This window comes from Dipodomys merriami, unplaced genomic scaffold (assembly GCF_024711535.1).
Source record: "Dipodomys merriami isolate MVZ:Mamm:240054 unplaced genomic scaffold, mDipMer1.0.p SCAF_158, whole genome shotgun sequence".
NCBI lineage: Eukaryota > Metazoa > Chordata > Mammalia > Rodentia > Heteromyidae > Dipodomys > Dipodomys merriami.
This window is the reverse complement of record NW_027202915.1, coordinates 2,703,974-2,724,643: the sequence shown is the minus strand read 5'-3', so window position 1 is coordinate 2,724,643 and position 20,670 is coordinate 2,703,974. Positions and strand designations below refer to the sequence as shown.

The following is a 20,670-nucleotide window of genomic DNA, read 5'->3' as shown; positions in this document are numbered from 1 at the left end:
CAGAGTTTTTATGTTGTCTTGGCCTGTGGATAGCTAGATGTCTGACTGAGCTGTGCTTCTGCACAGTTGAGGTTGCATGCGCTAATCTTTGAACACTCGTGGCATAATACTCTTCACATAGCAGAGATATTCTAAAATGCTACTTAACTGAAGGATTTGTTCTCAGTGTTTAATCATGCATCCTCCTGCCATCACCTGGTTAACTATACATATTACCTCTGTTTTTATAGTATTTATTGTTGTTATTAAGGTGTTGTATAAAGGGGTTATAATTCCATAATTCAGGTTATGAGTACAGTGCTTCTTGGTCAATGTCATTCTTCCTTTGCTTTCCCTTATTCTGTGATATTTGAATCAAGGCTTTACATTTATTTTTAAATTGTGTCTGCCAGTGTAGAATATTGTCTATCCCTCATAATAAAGCAGCTTCAATTTTCAGTAGTTCTAGAGAGCACGGATAATGTTAAAGTGTGGCTTTCAGTGGGACTTCTGAAAATACTGATTTTTGAATTATCTATTTTAGCTTCAATTACCCCTTTTCACCAAGATCCTCGCCTGTCTAACTTTATTGAAATAATTTCAATTATGGAATCATCTAATGTCAAAAGTACTATGACCTTAAAGGAGACCAGCTGGCCAGATTCTCAGATTCTTTTTGAAACAGATCCTGTCTATCAAAATAAAGTAAGTTTAGAAACATCTTAGCTGAGGGAACAGAGTGCCACTGAAGTGCTTATGTAAAATGGTTTGTTGAAGAATTCCCAGTAAAATCGACAGCAGCTGGAAAACCAGCCCCAGCTTCTTTCTGTCTTCTCACACTTCCCACCCTGCCTTCTGCAGTGTCTGCTCATTTCCCCCGTGAAATGAGCTTTCTCCTTTAGGTGGCCCTCACAGTACTAGCTCCCCCCACTCTTCCATCACTGTCAAACGATGTATTTTCCCCAAATTAACAAGAGAATATAATTAGCCTAGCTGGGTCAGGATTGTACCCTATCCAAATTAGGAATTGAATGAATTAGATAAGGTATCGAATGGGCCTTTCTGAGGATGGCAGAGAGATCTGGCAAGGGAATGTGCTTCGAAACAAGCCTATTAACTGCAAAGTTTAGGGCTCAGTAGGCCTTTCCATAAAATCAAAATCTTAGAAAGGGTTAGTTAATTTTCTTAATCTTATCTTTCAACCTATCTTGATATTTAATTGATTCTGAACAAAATGAGCTCCACATAAAACTCTTGCTTAATTTTAAGACACTATTAACTTACAAGTCTATACCTTTATTCATTCTTATAATAAAAATTCTAACTTTTTAATATTTTTATTTGCAGATTGTGAGCCTCCTGACTATTATCGGTAATTCAATGGGCCTAGTTAGCATTTACAGCTTCAAGTTTCTAAAATTTTGCACCATGGTAGAGAAGGCCAAAATCATGAATATGAAAATATCATCTGTTAGACATTTAAATTCTACAGAGTTTAAAATTGTACTGCATAAATTCAGAACCTACTTTCGACATATTGTAACTATGGCTATTGAAAAACGCATTGGTATTTTCAACGTTGTTAGTTTGAATTTTCAGTCAGAATGCTTACCATATGTTGACAATGTCATACACACAAGCAGTAACCTCTTAAGATCTATTATTGAGAAAAAGAATGCAAATCTCTTGGAAGTAAGTATTTCGTTTTTTTGAATTTTCAGTCAGAATGCTTACCATATGTTGACAATGTCATACACACAAGCAGTAACCTCTTAAGATCTATTATTGAGAAAAAGAATGCAAATCTCTTGGAAGTAAGTATTTCGTTTTTTTTTTTTTTTTTTTTTTTTTTGGTTTTGGGTTTTTTTGGTGGTAGTGGGGTTTGAACTCATTGCTTGCTAGACAGGTGTACTGCTACTTGAGCCACACCTGTAGCCCTTTTGGCTTTGGTTATTTTTCGGAACTTAAAGTTTTGCCTGGGCCCACATCAGACTTCATTCCTCCTACCTACGCCTCCTGCTGGGATTACAAGCACACACCTCCCACCTCTCTTGCTTATTGGTTGAGATAGGTTACACTAACTTTTGACCTGGCTGGCTTTGAAATACAGTCCTCCTGATACATGCATCACTATGCACCACCCTGATGTTCTGCTTGAAAAGGGAAGGTAGAATCAGTAGAGGATCCATTAGGTCCTACATTTTCTTCTGCTGGGAGGCCTTATTACTGATTCTCTTTAAGAGGTTTATATCCTCCTTGGTTCAGTTTTGGTAGGGCAAATGCATCTAGGAATGTATCCATTAATTTTGCTCTGTAAGAGGTTGTACTTATCTTCATCATTTCCCCAGTCTTTTGAAATAAACCTAAAAATTGTATGTTTCCTAACAATTCCCTCCTCAAGAAATGATAGGTTTCAGTAATACAGCTCTACACCCTTACCAACTATAAGTCTGCTGTGAGACCATTTCATACTTTTAGTTCTGTATCATACAACTTTTTTACTCCCAGGATGTCCATCTTGTCCATTTGGATTTAACTATATGGGGGGAACTTCCAATCAACCATGATGGAGAAATGCAGACTAGATTTAGACTCTTTCCATGAAAAACTAAAACCTTAATACATGAAATACTTTCAGATGTTGAATAACGGAGTGAAAGAGTATTGCCTTTGAAATAAAATAAACAAATGAGAGATGTCTGCTTGGAGGGAGAAGATGGATGAAATTTTCAGGGCAGAGTCCTTTTAGAAAGGGAGGAAGAGTTGAGTACCAGTGGCTACATCTGTAATCCCAGCTACTCAGGAGGCTGAGATCTGAGGATCACGATTCAAAGCCAGCCCAGGCAGGAAAAGCCATGAAACTCTTATCTCTAATAGTCCACAAAAAAAGAACTGGAAGTGGGGCTGTGGTTTAAGTGGTAGTGTGCTAATCCTTGAGCTGAAGAGCTCAGGGACAGCACCCAGGTCCAGAGTTCAAGCCCCATGACTGACCAAAAAAAAAAAAAAGAAGAAAGAAGGAAGGAAAGAAGGAAAGAAAGAAAGAAAGAAAGAAAGAAAGAAAGAAAGAAAGAAAGAAAGAAAGGAAAGAAAGAAAGAAAAGAAAAGAAAAGAAAAGAAGGGAAGAAGAATTCAAGGCCAGCCTAGGATTCATAGGAATATTCTGTCTCAAAAGACAAGGGGTGTGTGGCGGGTTGTGGGAAAGGAAAGAGAGCTTGGAGAGGGAGGAAAAAACTTCAGAAATTTTGATGAGGGTTTCATGATTGTCTGGTGGTCTAGACTAGAATTTTACTACAGTTTTTACACAGTCAAACTATAGCAAGAACCTGCTTCATATCCACCAAAACAGCTAAAAGTATGAAGAATGGCAGTGCCAACTGCTAACAAGGATGCCAAGGAAGTAGAATTTTCTTTTTTATTGTAAAAATACTGTACAGAGGGATTACAGTTACATGAGTAAGGTAACAAGTACATTTCCTATTGAGTGTTGTTACCTCCTCCTTTGTATTTTTCCCCTACCATCTCTTCCCTCCCCACCTCTCCATCTCCTCCTCCTGCCTCCAAAGTTGTAAAGTTCGTTTTCAACATAGTGTCTTGTACACCTCATTGTTATAATGGGTCAACCTGTATCCTTATTTCAGCATTTTATTTCCCTTCCCTTCCCCAAATTAGAAAAATGTATAGGCAAGATTCAGGGCACCAGAATCAAATACAATGAAAATGAGGGTTGAATTCTCAGACATCCCACAAGACTGAAAAAGTGGCATTGTAACCTTAACACACTGACAGTTACTTGTTGCTGTTTTGCTTTTTGTGGGACTTCAGCTTAGGGCCTGGACGCTGTCCCTGAGCTCTTGTGCTCAGAGTCAGTGCTCTACTGTTAGGACCACTTGACTCTGTCTCCCCTCCTCGCTCAACTTCTGGCTTTTTTGATGGTTAATTGGAGATGAGAGTCTCATGGACTTTTCCTGCTTAGGCTGGCTTTGAACTAGGATCCTACTAAGTAGCTAGGATTATAAGGTAAGCCACTGGCATCTGACATGGCAATTACTTTGAAACATTCACTTCCTACTGGACCTGTCAATCCTAATTTTCATTATTTACACGTGAGAAATAAATACAAGTCCACACAAAACTGACATTAAGTGAGATCATACACTAAAGAACCTAGATCATAAATCCTTACAAAGTGGTAGCCGCAGCAATCATTTCTTGAAAAATTATTCATAGAACTTCTTTTAAGTTTCAATAGCATTTATTTCAGATGTGAGATTTATTCAAGTGCAGTTAATAATAGAAGGATTGGATTGTGTTAGTGCTTTGGTACTTAAATAATACTTAGAATTATGTTGAGGTGATATCTTTATTTTTAAATTATATTTATAAAAGAGAAATTACAAAACAGTGCTCCAGGAAAAGTCATTGTAATTATAATGAACATGTGGATGATTTCAGGTTGTGGAATCATCATTACAAAAGCTAGACCGAGATCCCACCGAAATAGAAGAATTTGTGGACCACTTCACTTTCTTGGAGGAAATGTCCTTAGAAATATCTAAATTAGAAAACGAGTACTTGACAATTTCTCAGCTATATTCTGTTGTGAAGTATCACCAAATTGATATTACAGAAGAACAAAAAGCCCTATCTAAACTTCTTTCTATGAAGTTTGCCCAACTGAAAACATCTCTGAAGCTGAGTGCAACAAACAGATACTCAACAGTCAACAAGTTCAGGAACAACTTGGAAGCGTACATCACTGGTTTACGGGTGGATGTTAGTGATTTAAAAGCTAAAGTAAGTGTTTCCCACTTTTCTTATGAAAACCTTTCTCAGTCCCATGCGTATGGATATTTTCTGTCTGTAGAGTCGTGGCTAATTTTTTTTTTTTTGAGCTGGCACTCAGGGTCCCTTAGCTTTTTGCTCAAGAGTGGCGCTCTGCTCTTGAGCCACAGCTCTACCTCTGGTTCTGTTGGTGGTTAAGTGGGCAGGAGAGTCATCACCCAGCCTTTCCTGCCCCAGTGGCTTGGAACCGTGACCCTCCGGTCTCAGCCTCCTGAGTAGCTGGGATGCAGGTATGAGCCTCACTTGCTGATTTGGTGGTACTAAGGTTTACAACAAGGGCCTCGTGTTTGCTAGGCAGGTACTCTACCACTTGAGCCACACCTTCAACCCTTTGTACTCTGGTTATTTTTGAGATAAGATCTTGCTTTTGCCTGGATCAAACTAGACCACACTTCTAGGTACATTTCCCACTGTGGCTGGGATGTCAGGTGTGAACCACCAGGAAAAGCTTTTCCTGTTGCGATGAGGTCTGGGAACTGCTCTCCCGGAAAGCTTCACACCAGGACCATCCTGACCTCGGCTTCCTGAATGGCGCGGAGTCAGGAGTGAGCCACCATGCCTGGCTTTTCGTCTTAAATATTTTTATCCGTATCCATAGACAGAATTTGGCAATTTGTGAACTTGAATGGGAAATAAAACTACATCTCCATTTCCAGTAACCTTTGTGCCTAGAATTTTCTCTGAATGTAGGTAACCAACAGCAGTGGGGCCGGGGAGTGTAAGTTACCCTAGGCTTCCACGTGCTGCCGGGGTGGCGGCGTTAAGCGGGAAACCCGGGCAAAATGTCACGGGAGCTGCGGCCCCAGCGTGAGTGAAGCGCGCTTGAGTCTACCCATTGGCCTCTGAGAAGGTCTCGCTGTGTTCTCTCTCAGATAAGAACCCCGGTGCTGCTGTGCGCGCGCACCCGGGCGGCGACGGCGATGGAGATGATCCAGGGCCTCTCGGAGGAGGCCGCGGGTCTGGCCCACAAGGCTCAGCTGTACTCGAGCTACCAGGACCACTTCGACGAGGGCCAGTCGCACATGCTCTGTCTGAACGTGGAGGAGATTACCCGCATCGTGCTCTCGGAGGTGGCGGACATCGAGTGGGACCTGACGCTGAGGAGAATTCTGTGGGAGTCGCACGAAGAGTGGCTGACGCTCTTCCGGGAGTGGAGGAAATGGTCCCTCCAGAGCATGGATGTGGAACTGGTACAGAGAACGGTGTCCAAGTGGCTCCATATCCTCCTCGTTCTAGAAAAAGGTGAGCGTCTTTCTCTCGGACTCCCTCGGCCGAGGTTGCGCGCGCAGTGCGCGGGCGCGGTGCTGGGGCGCGCGGTGCTGGGGCGCATGGTGCGCGGGCGCGGTGCTGGGGCGCATGGTGCGCGGGCGCGGTGCTGGGGCGCATGGTGCGCGGTGCTGGGGCGCATGGTGCGCGGGCGCGGTGCTGGGGCGCATGGTGCGCGGGCGCAGTGCTGGTGCGCGGTGCGCGGGCGCGGTGCTGGGGCGCATGGGGCGCGGGCGCGGTGCTGGTGCGCGGTGCGCGGGCGCGGTGCTGGGGCGCATGGTGCGCGGTGCTGGTGCGCGGTGCGCGGGCGCGGTGCTGGGGCGCATGGGGCGCGGGCGCGGTGCTGGGCGCAAGGTCCCGTGGCCTCTCTGGAGACAGCCCCGCAGGGTGGGTGAGCGGGCGATGTCTGCTGAAGCTTTTCCAGCGGTGCAGTGATGAGCAGCGTTTGTGTCCTTCGGAAGCTGGCTGATTGCGGAGCGTCGAGACGTGAGAGTTGGGCTCTGCAGAGACGCTTTAGAGGAAAGGACGCTCGGCAGAGTCGCCGCGCTCTGTGGGCGCCGCGGGAGGTGACGTCAGCACGGCGCTCTCTGGCAGGGCGGAGCCTGTGTGCCGGCCCGCCCGCGGCGCACCGACCTCCCGGGAACGTGTTCTCCGGAGCGCACGCACGAGGCCCTGGTTCCATCTTTCGCACCACCCAAGTTTATAAGTAAGCAACGATTTGGGCAAGAGGCGTAACTAACACAGGATGGCACAAACGAGCTATGAAAACCAAGGCAAGCGGGCGCCGGCGGCTGGCGCCTGGCGGAGGCTGAGGGCTGAGGACCGCGGGTCAAAGCCGGCCCGGGGCCGGGGCGACTCCGATCTCCAGCCAGCCTCCTGAAACCCGGAGTGGCGCTGCGGCTCGGCGGAAGAGCGCGGGCCGGGAGCTGAAGAGCGGAGACCTGTGCTCCGGAGAGCGCGGGCCAGCGTCCGTGCATCCTGCGCCTGCGCCCCGCTCCCCAACGCTGGCCGCCCAGGAGCGGCGGCCTCCCGGGGCGGGGGGCGGGGGGCACCTCGACGGTGCTCCTCAGTGGGGCGGGGGAGGGGGCACCTCGACGGTGCTCCTCAGGGGGGCGGGGGAGGGGGCACCTCGACGGTGCTCCTCAGTGGGGCGGGGGAGGGGGCACCTCGACGGTGCTCCTCAGGGGGGCGGGGGAGGGGGCACCTCGACGGTGCTCCTCAGGGGGGCGGGGGGCGGGGGGCACCTCGACGGTGCTCCTCAGGGGGGCGGGGGGCGGGGGGCACCTCGACGGTGCTCCTCAGTGGGGCGGGGGAGGGGGCACCTCGACAGTGCTCCTCAGTCAGTGAGGTCCAACAAAAGCAAGAAATGCTTAGCATCCTGCTGGAGTTGAGAGAAGGCTCCCGCGCCCTGGCTCCGCGCCCCGCGCCCCGCGCCCCGCGCCCCGGCTCCGCGCCCTGCCTCTGAGCTCTGCGCCCCGTCTCTGTACTCTGTGCCCTGCCTCTGCGCTCTGCGCTCTGGGCCCCGCGCCCCCGAGTCTGCGCCCCCCGCACCCTGCCTCTGAGCTCTGCGCCCCGCGCCCCCGACTCTGCGCCCCCCGCCCTGCCTCTGAGCTCTGCGCCCTGCGCCCTGCGCCCTGTGCCCCGCGCCCCAGCTCTGCGCTCTGCATTCCGACTGTCTTGCAGTGTTACTGCCATCCAGGCACCATATTTTCCAAGATAATTTGGCTTTGATCGTTTGTGTTTCTTTATTTCCATCCTTAGCTGACTCTTACGGAAAGGTGACATCGATAAAGGGTCACTATGTTATGTTACAATGCAGGCTAATAATTAACAGACCAGTCTTAAATTATTAGCAAATTTTAAGAAAAATTAGTATTTTCTCAATTGGTTGATTAAAAAATATAAGGAACATATTGTAAGCTTGTATATTTGTTGTTAATAGGTTTACCTAAAAACGACATAGTGCCACACCTTAAGCAATCTGTGACAGATTTTAAACAAGAGCTGCCAATCATCATAGCTCTGGGGAACCCGTGTCTGAAGCCCCGGCACTGGGAGGCTCTGCAGGAGGTGGTGGGGAGGTCCCTGGATAAAAACTGCACCGTGGAGAACGTGCTAGCCCTCAAGGTAAGCAGAAAGGACTTGAAGAAAGCAGGTGGAAATCGTGGAGAGAGCACTTAAACAGCAGGCAAATGTAGAAGGAATAGGCACACTAGTGGAAAGAGTTAGCTAGCTCTTGTACTACTATTGCATAGGTTCTTAGAGAGCAATACTTTTTACATGTGACGTTTCATTATCTCATAGTGCTATTTCTTATGGAGATGTTTTATAGAAATAGAAAATTTAGAACTACTTATTCTGTTATATATAAAAAGAAAATATATTAGGAACATGGTGTAAATCCTACCAATAACTTGGTATCATATTTAAAATACTAATTGACAACAATTTGATTGACTAAAAATGGCATATTATTTCTTACTTTTTCATGGAAATATTTTCTTGCCTAACTTACAATAAGCTTTCTTAGTAGTGTTTTGACAATAACTAATATAACCCAAATCATCATTTCTCATAAATAATTTTATTATAATGAACAAAGATATATTTAAATAGTTAAAAAAAAGTTTACTGACAACTTTAATTGACTTTTAAAATTAGATTCTTTTGTATCTCCAGTCCTCATCTCAACCTTCCTCTTGAACTGCAAACTTATATATTTAATTTCTTGTTCATTATCTCCGATTATCTTAAAAGCTGTCTCAAAATTAATATGTCAAAAAAGTTTACCTTTTATTCTCTATTTCCCAAATGCTGTTTTTCAGTCATCCTCGTCTCATTTAGTGGGAGCTCCATTCTATTAGCTGCATACACTGACCACCATAGGATGATAATCTTCTAATCTTCAGCTCTCCTCACCTTGCTGCAGTCTCTTACCCTTTCTGGGTCATGGCCAGAGCCTCTTTAACTGTTGTTTGTGCCAAAGGTGGATCTAACCAGCTATCTACATAATGGCAGAACGTAAGAGGTGGTGTCAACAGCTGAGTTGTTTAAGTTCACAAAACAAGCACAGTGTCATTTCCATTTTGAAACTCCTGGGTTATTGGAACCATTCCTGAGCTGGTTAGGTCGAGGGTGAGAATTTGGCAGTAAGAAATAGAAATCAGAAGAGACAAAAAATTGGGTAGCCGCTGGAAGCCTACCTGAGTAGAGGTCCATGATACCTCAGAGGGCCCCAGGGAGCTCTCCTTGCCTTTCCAGCCCGAACGGGTATTCAAAATCAAAAACAGTTAAGGCTGTGAGCGTCCAGTTAACCCTACCATCCTCATGCCCACCCACCTTTGACATGTCATGAAAAATAACAAAGATAAGTCAACCTGTTCATAGTCCTCACGGAGCTGGATTACCGAAATATAGTTAAACACTGTTCTTTAGCTCCATGAAGAGGACGTATGGGAAGAGCTGTAAATCCTTCTTTCTAACCAGCCAGTTGTACAGGCTGGATGTGACTAGCTCTGAGTGCGTCTCTGTTAACTGCATCTGGGAAGTTTAGATCGGGCTTCTGGTGAATGGCATCACCAACACTCAAAGAGACATGTGGTGTACTTAAGGAGATACGGCAAAGAAAGGGGAGTTACATCCTCTCAGGTGAATGTACTCCAGGGCTGATTAAAGAGAGTAAAAGCATGCCACATAATGGTTGAGCCGTAAGTATTAGTAAAGAGGAAAGAACGCTGAAGAAATAACACTATCTGCACATACACAGGCGGGCATCTGATGGTTCTAACCACCATTCCTGCCACTGCACAGGAAGCATGTGAGGTAGTGATAGTGAGTACACGTGATGTGGAAAATGAACTATGCTATGTAACTTGTGAGCAAGGACGGGAGGGAAAAACTGGAGGAGAGCAAAAGAAGCAGTGACGTTGTCCAAAACAAGAAATGGACTCGTTGCCGGACTTCGGAAATGGACTCGTTTCCTGACTTAGGAAATGGTAACCCTGCTGTGCAACACCTTCATAATAACGATAAACCTGAAGAGAGTTCTGTTAGGAAGGATAAGCGGTGGGGACTGGGGCCTCAGGCTGGCCTCAGACCGCCGGTCCCCGTCCTTCTTTCAAGCCATGCATTTAAATCTTCCATTTTAAATGTTTTCAAAATTGTTTGCTCTACCACGTCTTAAAAAATAACTTGTTTATTTTAGATGTTTCAGTATGAAAGTGAAATAAATGAAATATCAACCTCAGCAACTAATGAAGCTGCTCTTGAAAAGATGCTGTATAAGATCATAGATCTTTGGAACACAACGCCTCTGCATTTAGTGATGCACCACTCAGAGACTTATTCAATCTTGGTAATCTCATCTGTGGACGATATTCTAGCTCAGCTAGAAGAATCTCAAGTCATTCTTGCAACAATTAAAGGATCTCCCTATCTTGAACCAATTAAGGTAAATATAATGGCAAAGAAACAATGGTTTTTTTTATTTGTTTTATTTGTTTTAATTGGTTGGTTTGATTGAGACAAGATCTTGCTTATGTAGCCCAGGCTAGCCTCAAATTTGTAATCCACCTAACTCAGCCTCATGAGTACAGAGAAAATATCTTAATTTTCTACAGTTTATCCCTTTCTAGGCCTGTTGTCAGTGGCTCTCTCCTGCCCTGCAATCCTAGCTGTTTGGGAAGCTGAGATCTGAGAATCATAGTTCCAAAGCCAGCCCTGGAAGAAAAGTCTATGAGATTCTTTTCTCCAATTAACCAGCAAAAAAGCTGCACGTAGAGGAGTAGCTTAAGTGGTAGAGCGCTAGCCTTGAGCACAAAACCAAAAGGATAATGCCTCAGCTCAAGTCTTAGTACGCATCTCCCAAATTATACTATAATTTTGTGTTTGAATTCTATGAAATACTTTGTATAGTTACACAGAAATAAGATTAAATATGTAATGCCTTGATTGCTAAGAATAATTATATTGGTTTATATCAGCTATATTTCATTGCACATTGTTCTGCACTCCAGTTTTATTCCCTCTGTCACATTCTTTGTCCCACTCCCTCTCCCCCCAAAAACCTAGCATCTCCAACAGGTTTCTTCATTCTATTTTCATAGTTGCAGATGATCTGTTTCAGCAGTGTTCAATCTCCTGTATCCTCCCCACCAGACCAGCTGCCCTCCTGCTGGTCCCAACAGCCCTCCAGAGTCTTATTCTCTTCTCCCTGTTCTGTTGATCATCAGCTTTGCTGAGTTTCTCTATGCTGCCCTTACATATATACATTTATTCAACCTGGCTAAGAACAATTTTTAAAGAAACAGTAGTTGTGAGGAAATGTCAGAAAGTTTAATTTGGACAGATACCATAAACTTAAAGCATATAAAATATAACCCATAAACCTTGACTTTTACCAGAAGTGTTTGCTATATCCTAATAATCCCTGATTACATAACTCCATGTCCAACCATGTACCGCAGAAGTATTTTTTAATTTTAGCAAAGTTAGTAAGATAAGTAATAATATAGAAATGCTCAATAGCAAAATTAATATAGTTGACTATACACATATGTACACATGCATAGGTAGCTGCAGAGGTGTGTATTCAACGTGTGGAATGCACATGGCTGCAGAGGTGTGTATTCAACACGTAGAAGCCACATTCTTTGCAAATATACAACATTTAGAGATTTTCATTTAAATAGGCTTTAAAGAAAAATCTCAAATTATGAAAAAGAAGAAAAAATTTTAACAATGAAAAAGTGACATAATAACAATAAAAAAGAACAGCAGAATACTTGCATAAAAATCAAACAGGAAATGCAGTTCAAGTTTTTAAAATTCAGAAATAACACATAAGGAGAGATTACATATAAAACCTTACCACAGGGCTGGGAAGGTGGCTCAGTGGTAGAGCTCTTGCCTTGCATGCTCAAGGCCCTGGGTTCGATTCCTCAGCACCACATACACAGAAAAAGCCCGAAGTGGTGCTGTGGCTCAAGAGGTAGAGCGCTAGCCTTGAGCTGAAGAGCTGAGGGGCAGCGCCCAGGCCCAGAGTTCAGGCCCCACGACCGGACCCCCCCCCCCAAAAAAAAAGTTAAAAAAAAAAAAACCTTACCACAGTTTACCACAGCCTTATGAAAATTAATATTTAATGCACTAAATGCCTTTGTCAAAAGTAAAGAATGAAATTAAGAAATAACAAATGAGTGAAACACTTAGGAAGCCAAGAGAACATGACATGCACACACAAACTTCAAAGCAAAATGGAGTCATGCCCCAAACACGCAACCCAAACCAGACAGGACATATGGGATGGTAGTTTCCAGGACGCTGAACATCAGAGAACACAAACCGAGATGTCTGGGATGTGAGAAGCACACAGGTAAGCCCTACGATTACACCAACCCACCACCTTGCATTTCTAGACCTTGGTTGGGGGGAAAGCAAAGAAGCCAGGCAGGACCTGACATGAGATGCTGTTTAACATCTGGAGATGCAAGGGAGCTTAGAGCCTAGAAGATAGTTCATCCGGAGGTGACCTGTTAGAGAACATCAGCATTGTGTAAGGGCCCTCCCTGCTCATGTATTTGCCCAACCCAGTCAATGGCATGTGACTGTGAGGAACTGCCAGAGACCAGGGAACCAACCACCTGAGAGAACTTAGCCTGGAGAGATGCGTTCGCAGGCTTTCCCTTTCAGGAAAAATGGATGTGTTGACTTCTTGATTGTAGTGATCATCTCACAGGCATGAAAATAAGCTAAACTTAATAAACAGTTTAAATGTAAAAGAAAGTAAGAAATAAGTGAACCTAGGCAGAAAACAAATGTGATTCATGCATGGTCCCTTCCCTCAGGAGACAGTCAGGAATAGGCCTGGCTTTTAAGGAAGTATTGTAGCCTTGATTTTTTAAAACCATTTTCCCATGATATTATTTTTTTTTTGTATGTATGTGCCATTGAACTAATGGCCTGGGCTGTCCCTTAGCTTTTTTGCCCAAGGATAGCACTCTACTACTTCTGGCTTATTGATGGTTAATTGGAGATGAGTCTCACAGACTTACCTGCTTGGGCTGGCTTTGAGCTGTGACCCTCCTATCTCAGCCTCCTGAGTAGCCAGGATTAAAGGCACAAGCCACAGGTGTCCAGATCCATCTGGTTTTCTAGGGGAAGGGTAAATTGCAAATGGAATCCCTGGATAGTTTTGCAAGGCAAGAGAAGTCATTGTCAGTGTTTTAAAAAGCAGATTACAGGACAATGGGTACAATACAGTTACATGTGTATAGAAATGCCTAAGAAGGGACTAAAATAAAATGCTTACCAAACTCCTGGCTACACTTCTTCTACAAAAGGAATAGGAAATAAGTATTGAGTGGAAAATTCCTGTTACTTTCTACAGATGGATGTGTTAATTAAGGTTTTACCAAAATTGTTGATCATATAAACAAAATTAAACAAGGTATCTTAAAACTTCAAAAACTTAATATAGTTTGCTTTTCATTCATGTAACCATTAATGATTTTCTGGGTGTCATTAAAAGATCACCCTTCACATTGGGTTCTAGTATGTGGTTCTTGTTGTTTTTTTGTTTTTTTGGGGGGGGGGTCTGATCGTGGGGCTTGAACTCTGGGCCTGGGCGCTGTCCCTCAGCTCTTCAGCTCAAGGCTAGCGCTCTACCACTTGAGCCACAGTGCCACTTCTGGCTTTTTTGTTTTTGCTTATGTGGTGCTGAGGAATCGAACCCAGGGCCTCATGCATGCAAGGCAAGTGCTGTACCACTGAGCCACCTTCCCAGCCCTAGTATGTGATTCTTATAGAGAAGTTTCATACATTTTGTCTATGTGCTGTTTGTTTTTTTGTCTTCTAGGATCTTGTACGTAAATGGGACAAAAATTTAAATCTCTTTTCTTACACTCTTGGAGAATGGATGAATTGTCAAAGAAGCTGGCTTTACCTTGAACCAATCTTTCATTCTGTAGAAATACAAAGGTAAAAAAATACCAAAATATACCATTTCCAGGTAAAAATGCAAAAAATGCATAATGGAGAATTTTACTTCTGTAATTCCTGAGAAATCATGTCAACAAACTATCCACCTAGAGATATTAATTGCTGGTTCATTGTGACATTTTCTTTCATAAGAGATTACAAGCATCATCTTTTTTTAAAAGTCCAATTTCTCTGTTGATAATATAAAGATGTAAAATCTGGGAAGGAGATGTCACATACCTCATGATAACCATCAGTTCCAGGGTATTAGTATGGCCCTAATGTTGCACAAATGAGATTTTAGTAGCACTCATATATTAATGATAATTTTTGGCTTTGAATTTGGTAGATTAATAGAGCACCTTATCAGTTATTAAAATTTTACCTTTTTTCATTCATAGCATTAGGATTAATTGATTTTAATTTGGTTTTGGAGAGTTTGGGGGGGGTTGGTTGGTTTTTCTGTTTTTTTTTTTTTGATCGTGGGGCTTGAACTCTGGGACTAGGCGCTGTCCCTGTACTCTTCAGCTCAAGGCGAGCGCTCTACCACTTGAGCCACAGAACCACTTCCGGTTTTCTAGTGGTTTATTGGAGATAAGAGTCTCACGGACTTTCCTGCCCAGGCTGTCTTTGAACCGTGATCCTCAGATCTCAGCCTCCTGAGTAGCTAGGATGACAGGTGTGAGCCACTGGCACTCCAGGTGACTTTAATTTTTTTAAGTGATTGGTCTTAAGAATGTTTAAGTTGACAGAAATAAGTTTCTAGGAAGAATTGAAACTATTGGCATATAGGCTCATTCCTACAATTCTAGCTACTCAGGGGTCTGAGACCTAGAGAACTGTAGTCCATAGACAACCAGAGCAGAAAAGCCTGTAAGATTCTATCTCCAATTAATTAGCAAAAAGCCATTCTGGAGACATGACTCAAGTGGTAGAAAACCAGCCTTGAACTAGGAAGTTAAATTTGAATGAGAGCACAAGGCCCTGAGTTCCAGCCACAGTATGGGAACCAAAACAAGACAAAATAAAACCAAACAAAACCCAGCAACAACAAAAATGCAAGCTTTTGTAGTCTATAATCTGAAGAAAAGTGAGACTTTATGGGGTGCTAGGAAGCCTAGGATTTCAGGTTAAGTACTTGGAACTTCATTTTGGGGGAGAAAGAAAACTGTTCAGGTACAAGCATTGCTTAGTAGGAACAATATTTATTTTTGATATGCAGTGTTTGGGACGCTGTATATCTACGCTCACTCTTGACAGTCTTCCAAGGTGAGACTACACACCCATGGAGTGTATCCTTTATGGTTGCTCTCACTTTGAATATTAAATTCAAATCATTAGTACTTTTTACTAAAGATATTTTTTATTAATAGATCAGACTCCTAAATAAAAGAGGAAAAAATATGACTAAGTTAACCGTATACAAAATTTGGTGAGATTGTAAAAGGAAATATGAATTGAAAGATAGTAACAGCACTGATAAGATGAGTCTACAGATGATGGGAAATGAGTTGGCAATAGACCTTTAAGTAAAGGGGAAAGATGATAGGACAATACCAACAGGGGCTCTCAGAGAAAGGTGAAGTCACAAGAGGCTCGTGGTGCAGGAAGACTCTGTGATGGGAACTAAAGAATAAAGAATCCCGTGGGTGCCACACTAGAACCTTCCGGAAGGAGGGTGTGTTTCACTAAGTAGAGTTGGTCTGTCTTCTATGATAGGATTTCTGTTGCACTTCAGAGATGGGGAGCATGATAGTGAGAGAGTTCTTGTGAGAGTTTGACTTTTTTTTTTAATTTAAATTTTTATTTTTTGTGAACATACTGTACAGAGGGGTTACAATTAAATGGGCAAGATAATGAGTACATTTCTTATCAAGCATTGCAGCCTCCTCCTTTGTTTACCCTTCACATCCCTTCCCAGCCTCCCCGCGCCCCCCACCCAATCCCGCCCCCCCCCCCCCACCAAAGTTGTAAAGTTCGTTTTTGACATGACGACTTCTCATAGTTGCATCGGGTCCACCTGTATCCTTAAACGACTTGTTTTTCCCCATCTCCTGCACAAATTATACCCACATCAAATATAGTGAAAGCAGGGGTTGTACTGTGGGGGAGGGACATACAAAGCTACAAAGAAATAATCTTATAAATGAGTTAGAAACAAATGCATGAAAGAAAAAAAGACATTTAAATACTTATCTAAGGGTTCATTTTCCTAACATCACATTATCTGATCTTTCCTGCTTGACTCATACATGTACTAGATATTGCAAATAAGGGAAACCATGGGACCTTTGTTTCTTTGGGCTTGGCTTACTTCACTTAATATAATTTTTTCCAAGCCTTTCCATTTCCTAACAAATGGGGAAATGTCATTCTTTCTGATGGAGGCATAGAATTCCATTGTGTATATATACCACACTTTCTTGATCCATTCATCTACTGAGGGGCATCTGGGTTGGTTCCATATCTTAGCTATGGTAAATAATGCTGCAATAAACATAGTTGTACTAGTAGCTTTAGTGTAGTCTTGTTTGTAAACATTTGGGTAAATGCCCAAAAGTGGGATTGCTGGGTCATAGGGGAGCTCTATGTGAAGTCTTTTCAGGAACCTCCATACTGCTCCAAAGTGGTTGAACAAGTTTACACTCCCACCAACAATGAAGTAAGGTTCCCTTCTGTCCACATCCCCTCCAGCATCTGTTGTTGTTAGAGTTCTTGATTATAGCCATTTTAGCTGGGGTGAGGTGGTATCTCAATGTTGTTTTGATTTGCATTTCTTTTATGGCTAGGGAGGTTGAGCATTTCTTCATGTGTCTGTTGGCCATCCTTCTTTCTTCTTCAGAGAAGTTTCTCTTCAAGTCTTTAGCTCACTTATTTATTGGGCAGTTGTTTCTTTGAGGATTTGTTGTTGGGGGATTTAATTTTTTGAGCTCCAAGTATATTTTAGATATGAGACCCTTGTCCGTTGTATGGCTAGTGAAGATCTTTTCCCAATCTGTGGGCTTTCTATTGATCTTGCTAGCTATGTTCTTTGCCATGCAGAAGCTCTGCAACTTCATGCAATCCCATTTGTCCAACCTTTCTTTGATTTGTTGTGTTTCCGGGTCTCTATTAAGAAAATTTCGGCCTGAGCCAAGGAAGCCTAGGGTTTCTCCTATTCCATCCTGTAATGTTTTCAGAGTGTCTGCTTTGACTCCGAGGTCTTTGATCTATTTGGAGTTGATTCTGGTGCAGGGTGATATATAAGGATCTAGTTTTAGTTTTCTGCAAGTAGTTAACCAGTTTTGCCAGCACCATTTACTGAAGAGGCTGTCTTTCTTCCATTCTATTATTTTAGCTCCCTTATCGAAGATTAGTTGGCTATAGGTCTGTAGGTTCATTTCTGGGTTTTCAATTCTATTCCATTGGTCCTGAGGTCTGTTCTTATGCCAGTACCAAGCTGTTTTGATTACTATGGCTTTATAGTAGAGTTTGAAATTTGGTATTGATATTCCACCAGCAGTGTTCTTTCCGTTGAGGAGCGTTTTTGCTATTCGGGGTCTTTTATTGTTCCATATGAATTTTTGGATTGCCTCTTCTATTTCCTTGAAGAATGAGGTTGGAATTTTGATAGGTATTGCATTGAATTTGTAGATAGCCTTGGGAAGTATTGCCATTTTCACAATGTTAATCTTTCCAATCCAGGAGCATGGGAGGTTTTGCCATTTTCTAAATTCTGTTTGGATTTCCTTTTTCAAGATTTTAAAGTTTTCATCATAGAGGTCCTTCACTTCTTTGGTTAAGTTAATTCCTAGGTATTTTATTTTTTGAGGGGCTATTACAAATGGAGTTACTTTCCTAATTTCAGCCAAACTTTTCTCATTGTTGGCATACAGAAAAGCCATTGATTTTTGAGGGTTAATTTTATACCCTGCTACTTTGCCAAAGTTTTTAATCAGCTTGAGTGATTTGGGAGTGGAGTCCATGGGATTCTTTAAATACAAGATCATGTCATCTGCAAGGAGGAAGAGTTTTATTTCTTCTTTCCCTATTTGGATCCCCTTTATGTTTGCATCTTGTCTTATTGCTGTAGCTAGGCATTCTAATACTAGATTGAAGAGAAGTGGAGAGAGTGGACATCCTTGTCTTGTTCCTGAGTTAAGAGGAAATGGCTTTAGTTTTTCACCATTAAGTATAATGCTGGCTGTAGGTTTGTCATATACAGCCTTTATTGTATTGAGGAATGTTCCATGGATTCCTAATTTTTCCAAAACCTTCATCATAAAGGGGTGTTGGATCTTGTCGAATGCTTTTTCTGCATCTATTGAGATAACCATGTGGTTCTTACCCTTGCTCCTGTTGATGTGATGAATAATCTTAATTGATTTGTGTATATTGGACCAGCTTTGTGTCCCTGAAATGAATCCTGTTTGATCGTGGTGTATGATTTTTTGGATGAATTGTTGAAGTCGATTGGCCAAAATTTTGTTGAGAAGTTTTGCATCAATGTTTATCAAAGAGATGGGTCTATAGTTCTCTTTCTTTGATGAGTCCCTGCCTGGTTTTGGGATGAGGGTTATGATGGCTTCATAGAATGTGTTCGGTAGTGAGCTTTCTCTTTCAATTTCATTGAAGAGTTGGAGGAGTGTTGGTGTGAGCTCTGCTTTGAAGGCCTTGTAGAATTCCGCTGTAAAACCATCTGGTCCTGGACTTCTCTTAGCTGGGAGGTATCTTATTGCTGTTTCTATTTCAATGCTTGATATGGGCCTGTTAAGCTGGTTTAACTCATCTTGGTTTAGTTTTGGCATGTCAATATTTGCTAGGAAAAGGTCCATTTCTGTCAAGTTCTCAAACTTATTAGCATAAGGTTTTGAGAAGTATTCCCTTATAATGTTATGAATCTTGGTTGTTTCCCTAGTGATGTTTCCATTCTCATCTCTGAGTTTATTAATTTGGGTGTGTTCTCTTCTTTTTCTGATAAGATTTGCTAAGAGTCTGTCAATTTTGTTAATTTTTTTGAAGAACCAACTCTTTGTTTTGTTGATTCTTTCTATAGTTTTTTTGGATTCTAATTCATTTAATTCTGATTTAATTTTAATTATTTCTTTCCGTCTACTGGATTGGGGTTTATCTTGCTGCTCTTTTTCAAGGAGGTTCAGATGTCTCATTAAATTGTTGGTTTCAGATCTCTCCAATTTGTTGATGTAGGAGCTCAGAGCTATAAACTTGCCTCTGAGTACTGCCTTTGCTGTGTCCCAGAGGAGCTGGTAATTTGTGTGCTCATTTTTGTTGAATAGCATGAACATTTGAATTTCTTTTCTAATCTCTTCCATGACCCACTCGTGATTCAGCAGTGTGTTGTTCAGCCTCCATGTGTTACTGGACTTTCTTTGGTGGCTTTTGGTGTTGAGTTCTAATTTTATTCCCTAGTGGTCAGAGAGAATGCAAGGTATAACTTCAATGTTTCTGAATTTGGACAAGTTTGCTTTGTGGCCTAAAATGTGGTCTATTTTAGAAAATGTTCCATGTGCTGCTGAGAAGAACGTGTATTCTGATGCTGCTGGGTGAAATATTCGGTAGATGTCTGTTAAATCTAGTTGATCTATGCAGCTGTTTAGACCTGCAGTTTCTCTGTTGAGTTTTTGCCGAGTTGATCTATCTAGTGGGGAGAGTGGTGTGTTAAAATCCCCAACAATTAATGTCTTTGGATCTATGTGGAATTTGGGGGAAAGTAGTGTTTCTTGGATAAATTTGGATGCTCCATTGTTTGGCGAATAGATATTTAGAATTGTAATATCCTCCTGAAGGAGAGATCCCTTAATTAGTATGTAGCGACCTTCTTTATGTCTTCTCACGAATTTTAGTTTGAAGTCTATTTTATCTGATATTAGGATTACAACTCCCGCCTGTTTATGGGGGCCGTTTGCTTGGTAGATTTTGCTCCAGCCTTTAACATTGAAAATGTGTGTGTTTTTACAGGCAAGATGTGACTCCTGAAGGCAGCAGATAGAAAGATCTTGTTTTTTAATCCAACTCGATAGTCTATGTCGCTTAATTGGAGAGTTTAGTCCGTTAACGTTAAGAGATAGGACTGAGAGGTATTTGGGAGTTCCTGCCATGTTATCCACCTTCTTGGGGGTTGCGAACACTGGGTTCTTCCTATGGTTCTTGGATTCTCAGTTTGGGTGCAGTTTCTTGGCCTTTATTGTGGTCTTGTTGGTTTTCTATGTGTAGGACATCTTTAAGAATCTTTTGTAGGGCTGGTTTGGTGGAGATGTATTGTTTCAATTTTTTTTTTGCTATGGAAGGTTTTTATTTGGCCTTCAGTTATGAAGGAGAGTTTAGCTGGGTACAGTATTCTTGGTTGATAGTTGTTTGTTTTTAGGGCTTGGCATACATCATTCCAGGCTCTTCTTGCTTTGATTGTCTCTGCTGAGAAATCTCAGGTATTCTAATTGGTTTCCCTTTATAGGTGATTAATCTTTTCTCCTTCACAGCTTTAAGGATCTTTTCCTTGGTCTGAGTTGATCTTGTGTGGATTATAATGTGAAAGTGGGATGTCCTATTCTGATCTGTTCTATTTGGAGTTCTAAAAGCTTCTTGTATCTGAATAGGCCTGTCTTTTTGCAT

At 42.4% G+C, this 20,670-nt stretch overlaps 1 protein-coding gene across 1 annotated transcript in view; it reads left to right on the top strand.

The window, feature by feature from the left end:
• Window positions 1-1,524: 1,524 nt before the first annotated feature.
• Dnah14 (dynein axonemal heavy chain 14) overlaps window positions 1,525-20,670 on the top strand; it is a 170,970-nt gene continuing 151,824 nt past the window's right edge. Inside the window, 7 exon segments of the mRNA XM_070023147.1 lie at window positions 1,525-1,546; window positions 1,654-1,793; window positions 4,432-4,773; window positions 5,694-6,063; window positions 8,030-8,214; window positions 10,292-10,537; window positions 13,940-14,061. Of these exon segments, the coding sequence (XP_069879248.1) occupies window positions 1,525-1,546; window positions 1,654-1,793; window positions 4,432-4,773; window positions 5,694-6,063; window positions 8,030-8,214; window positions 10,292-10,537; window positions 13,940-14,061 (1,427 nt within the window).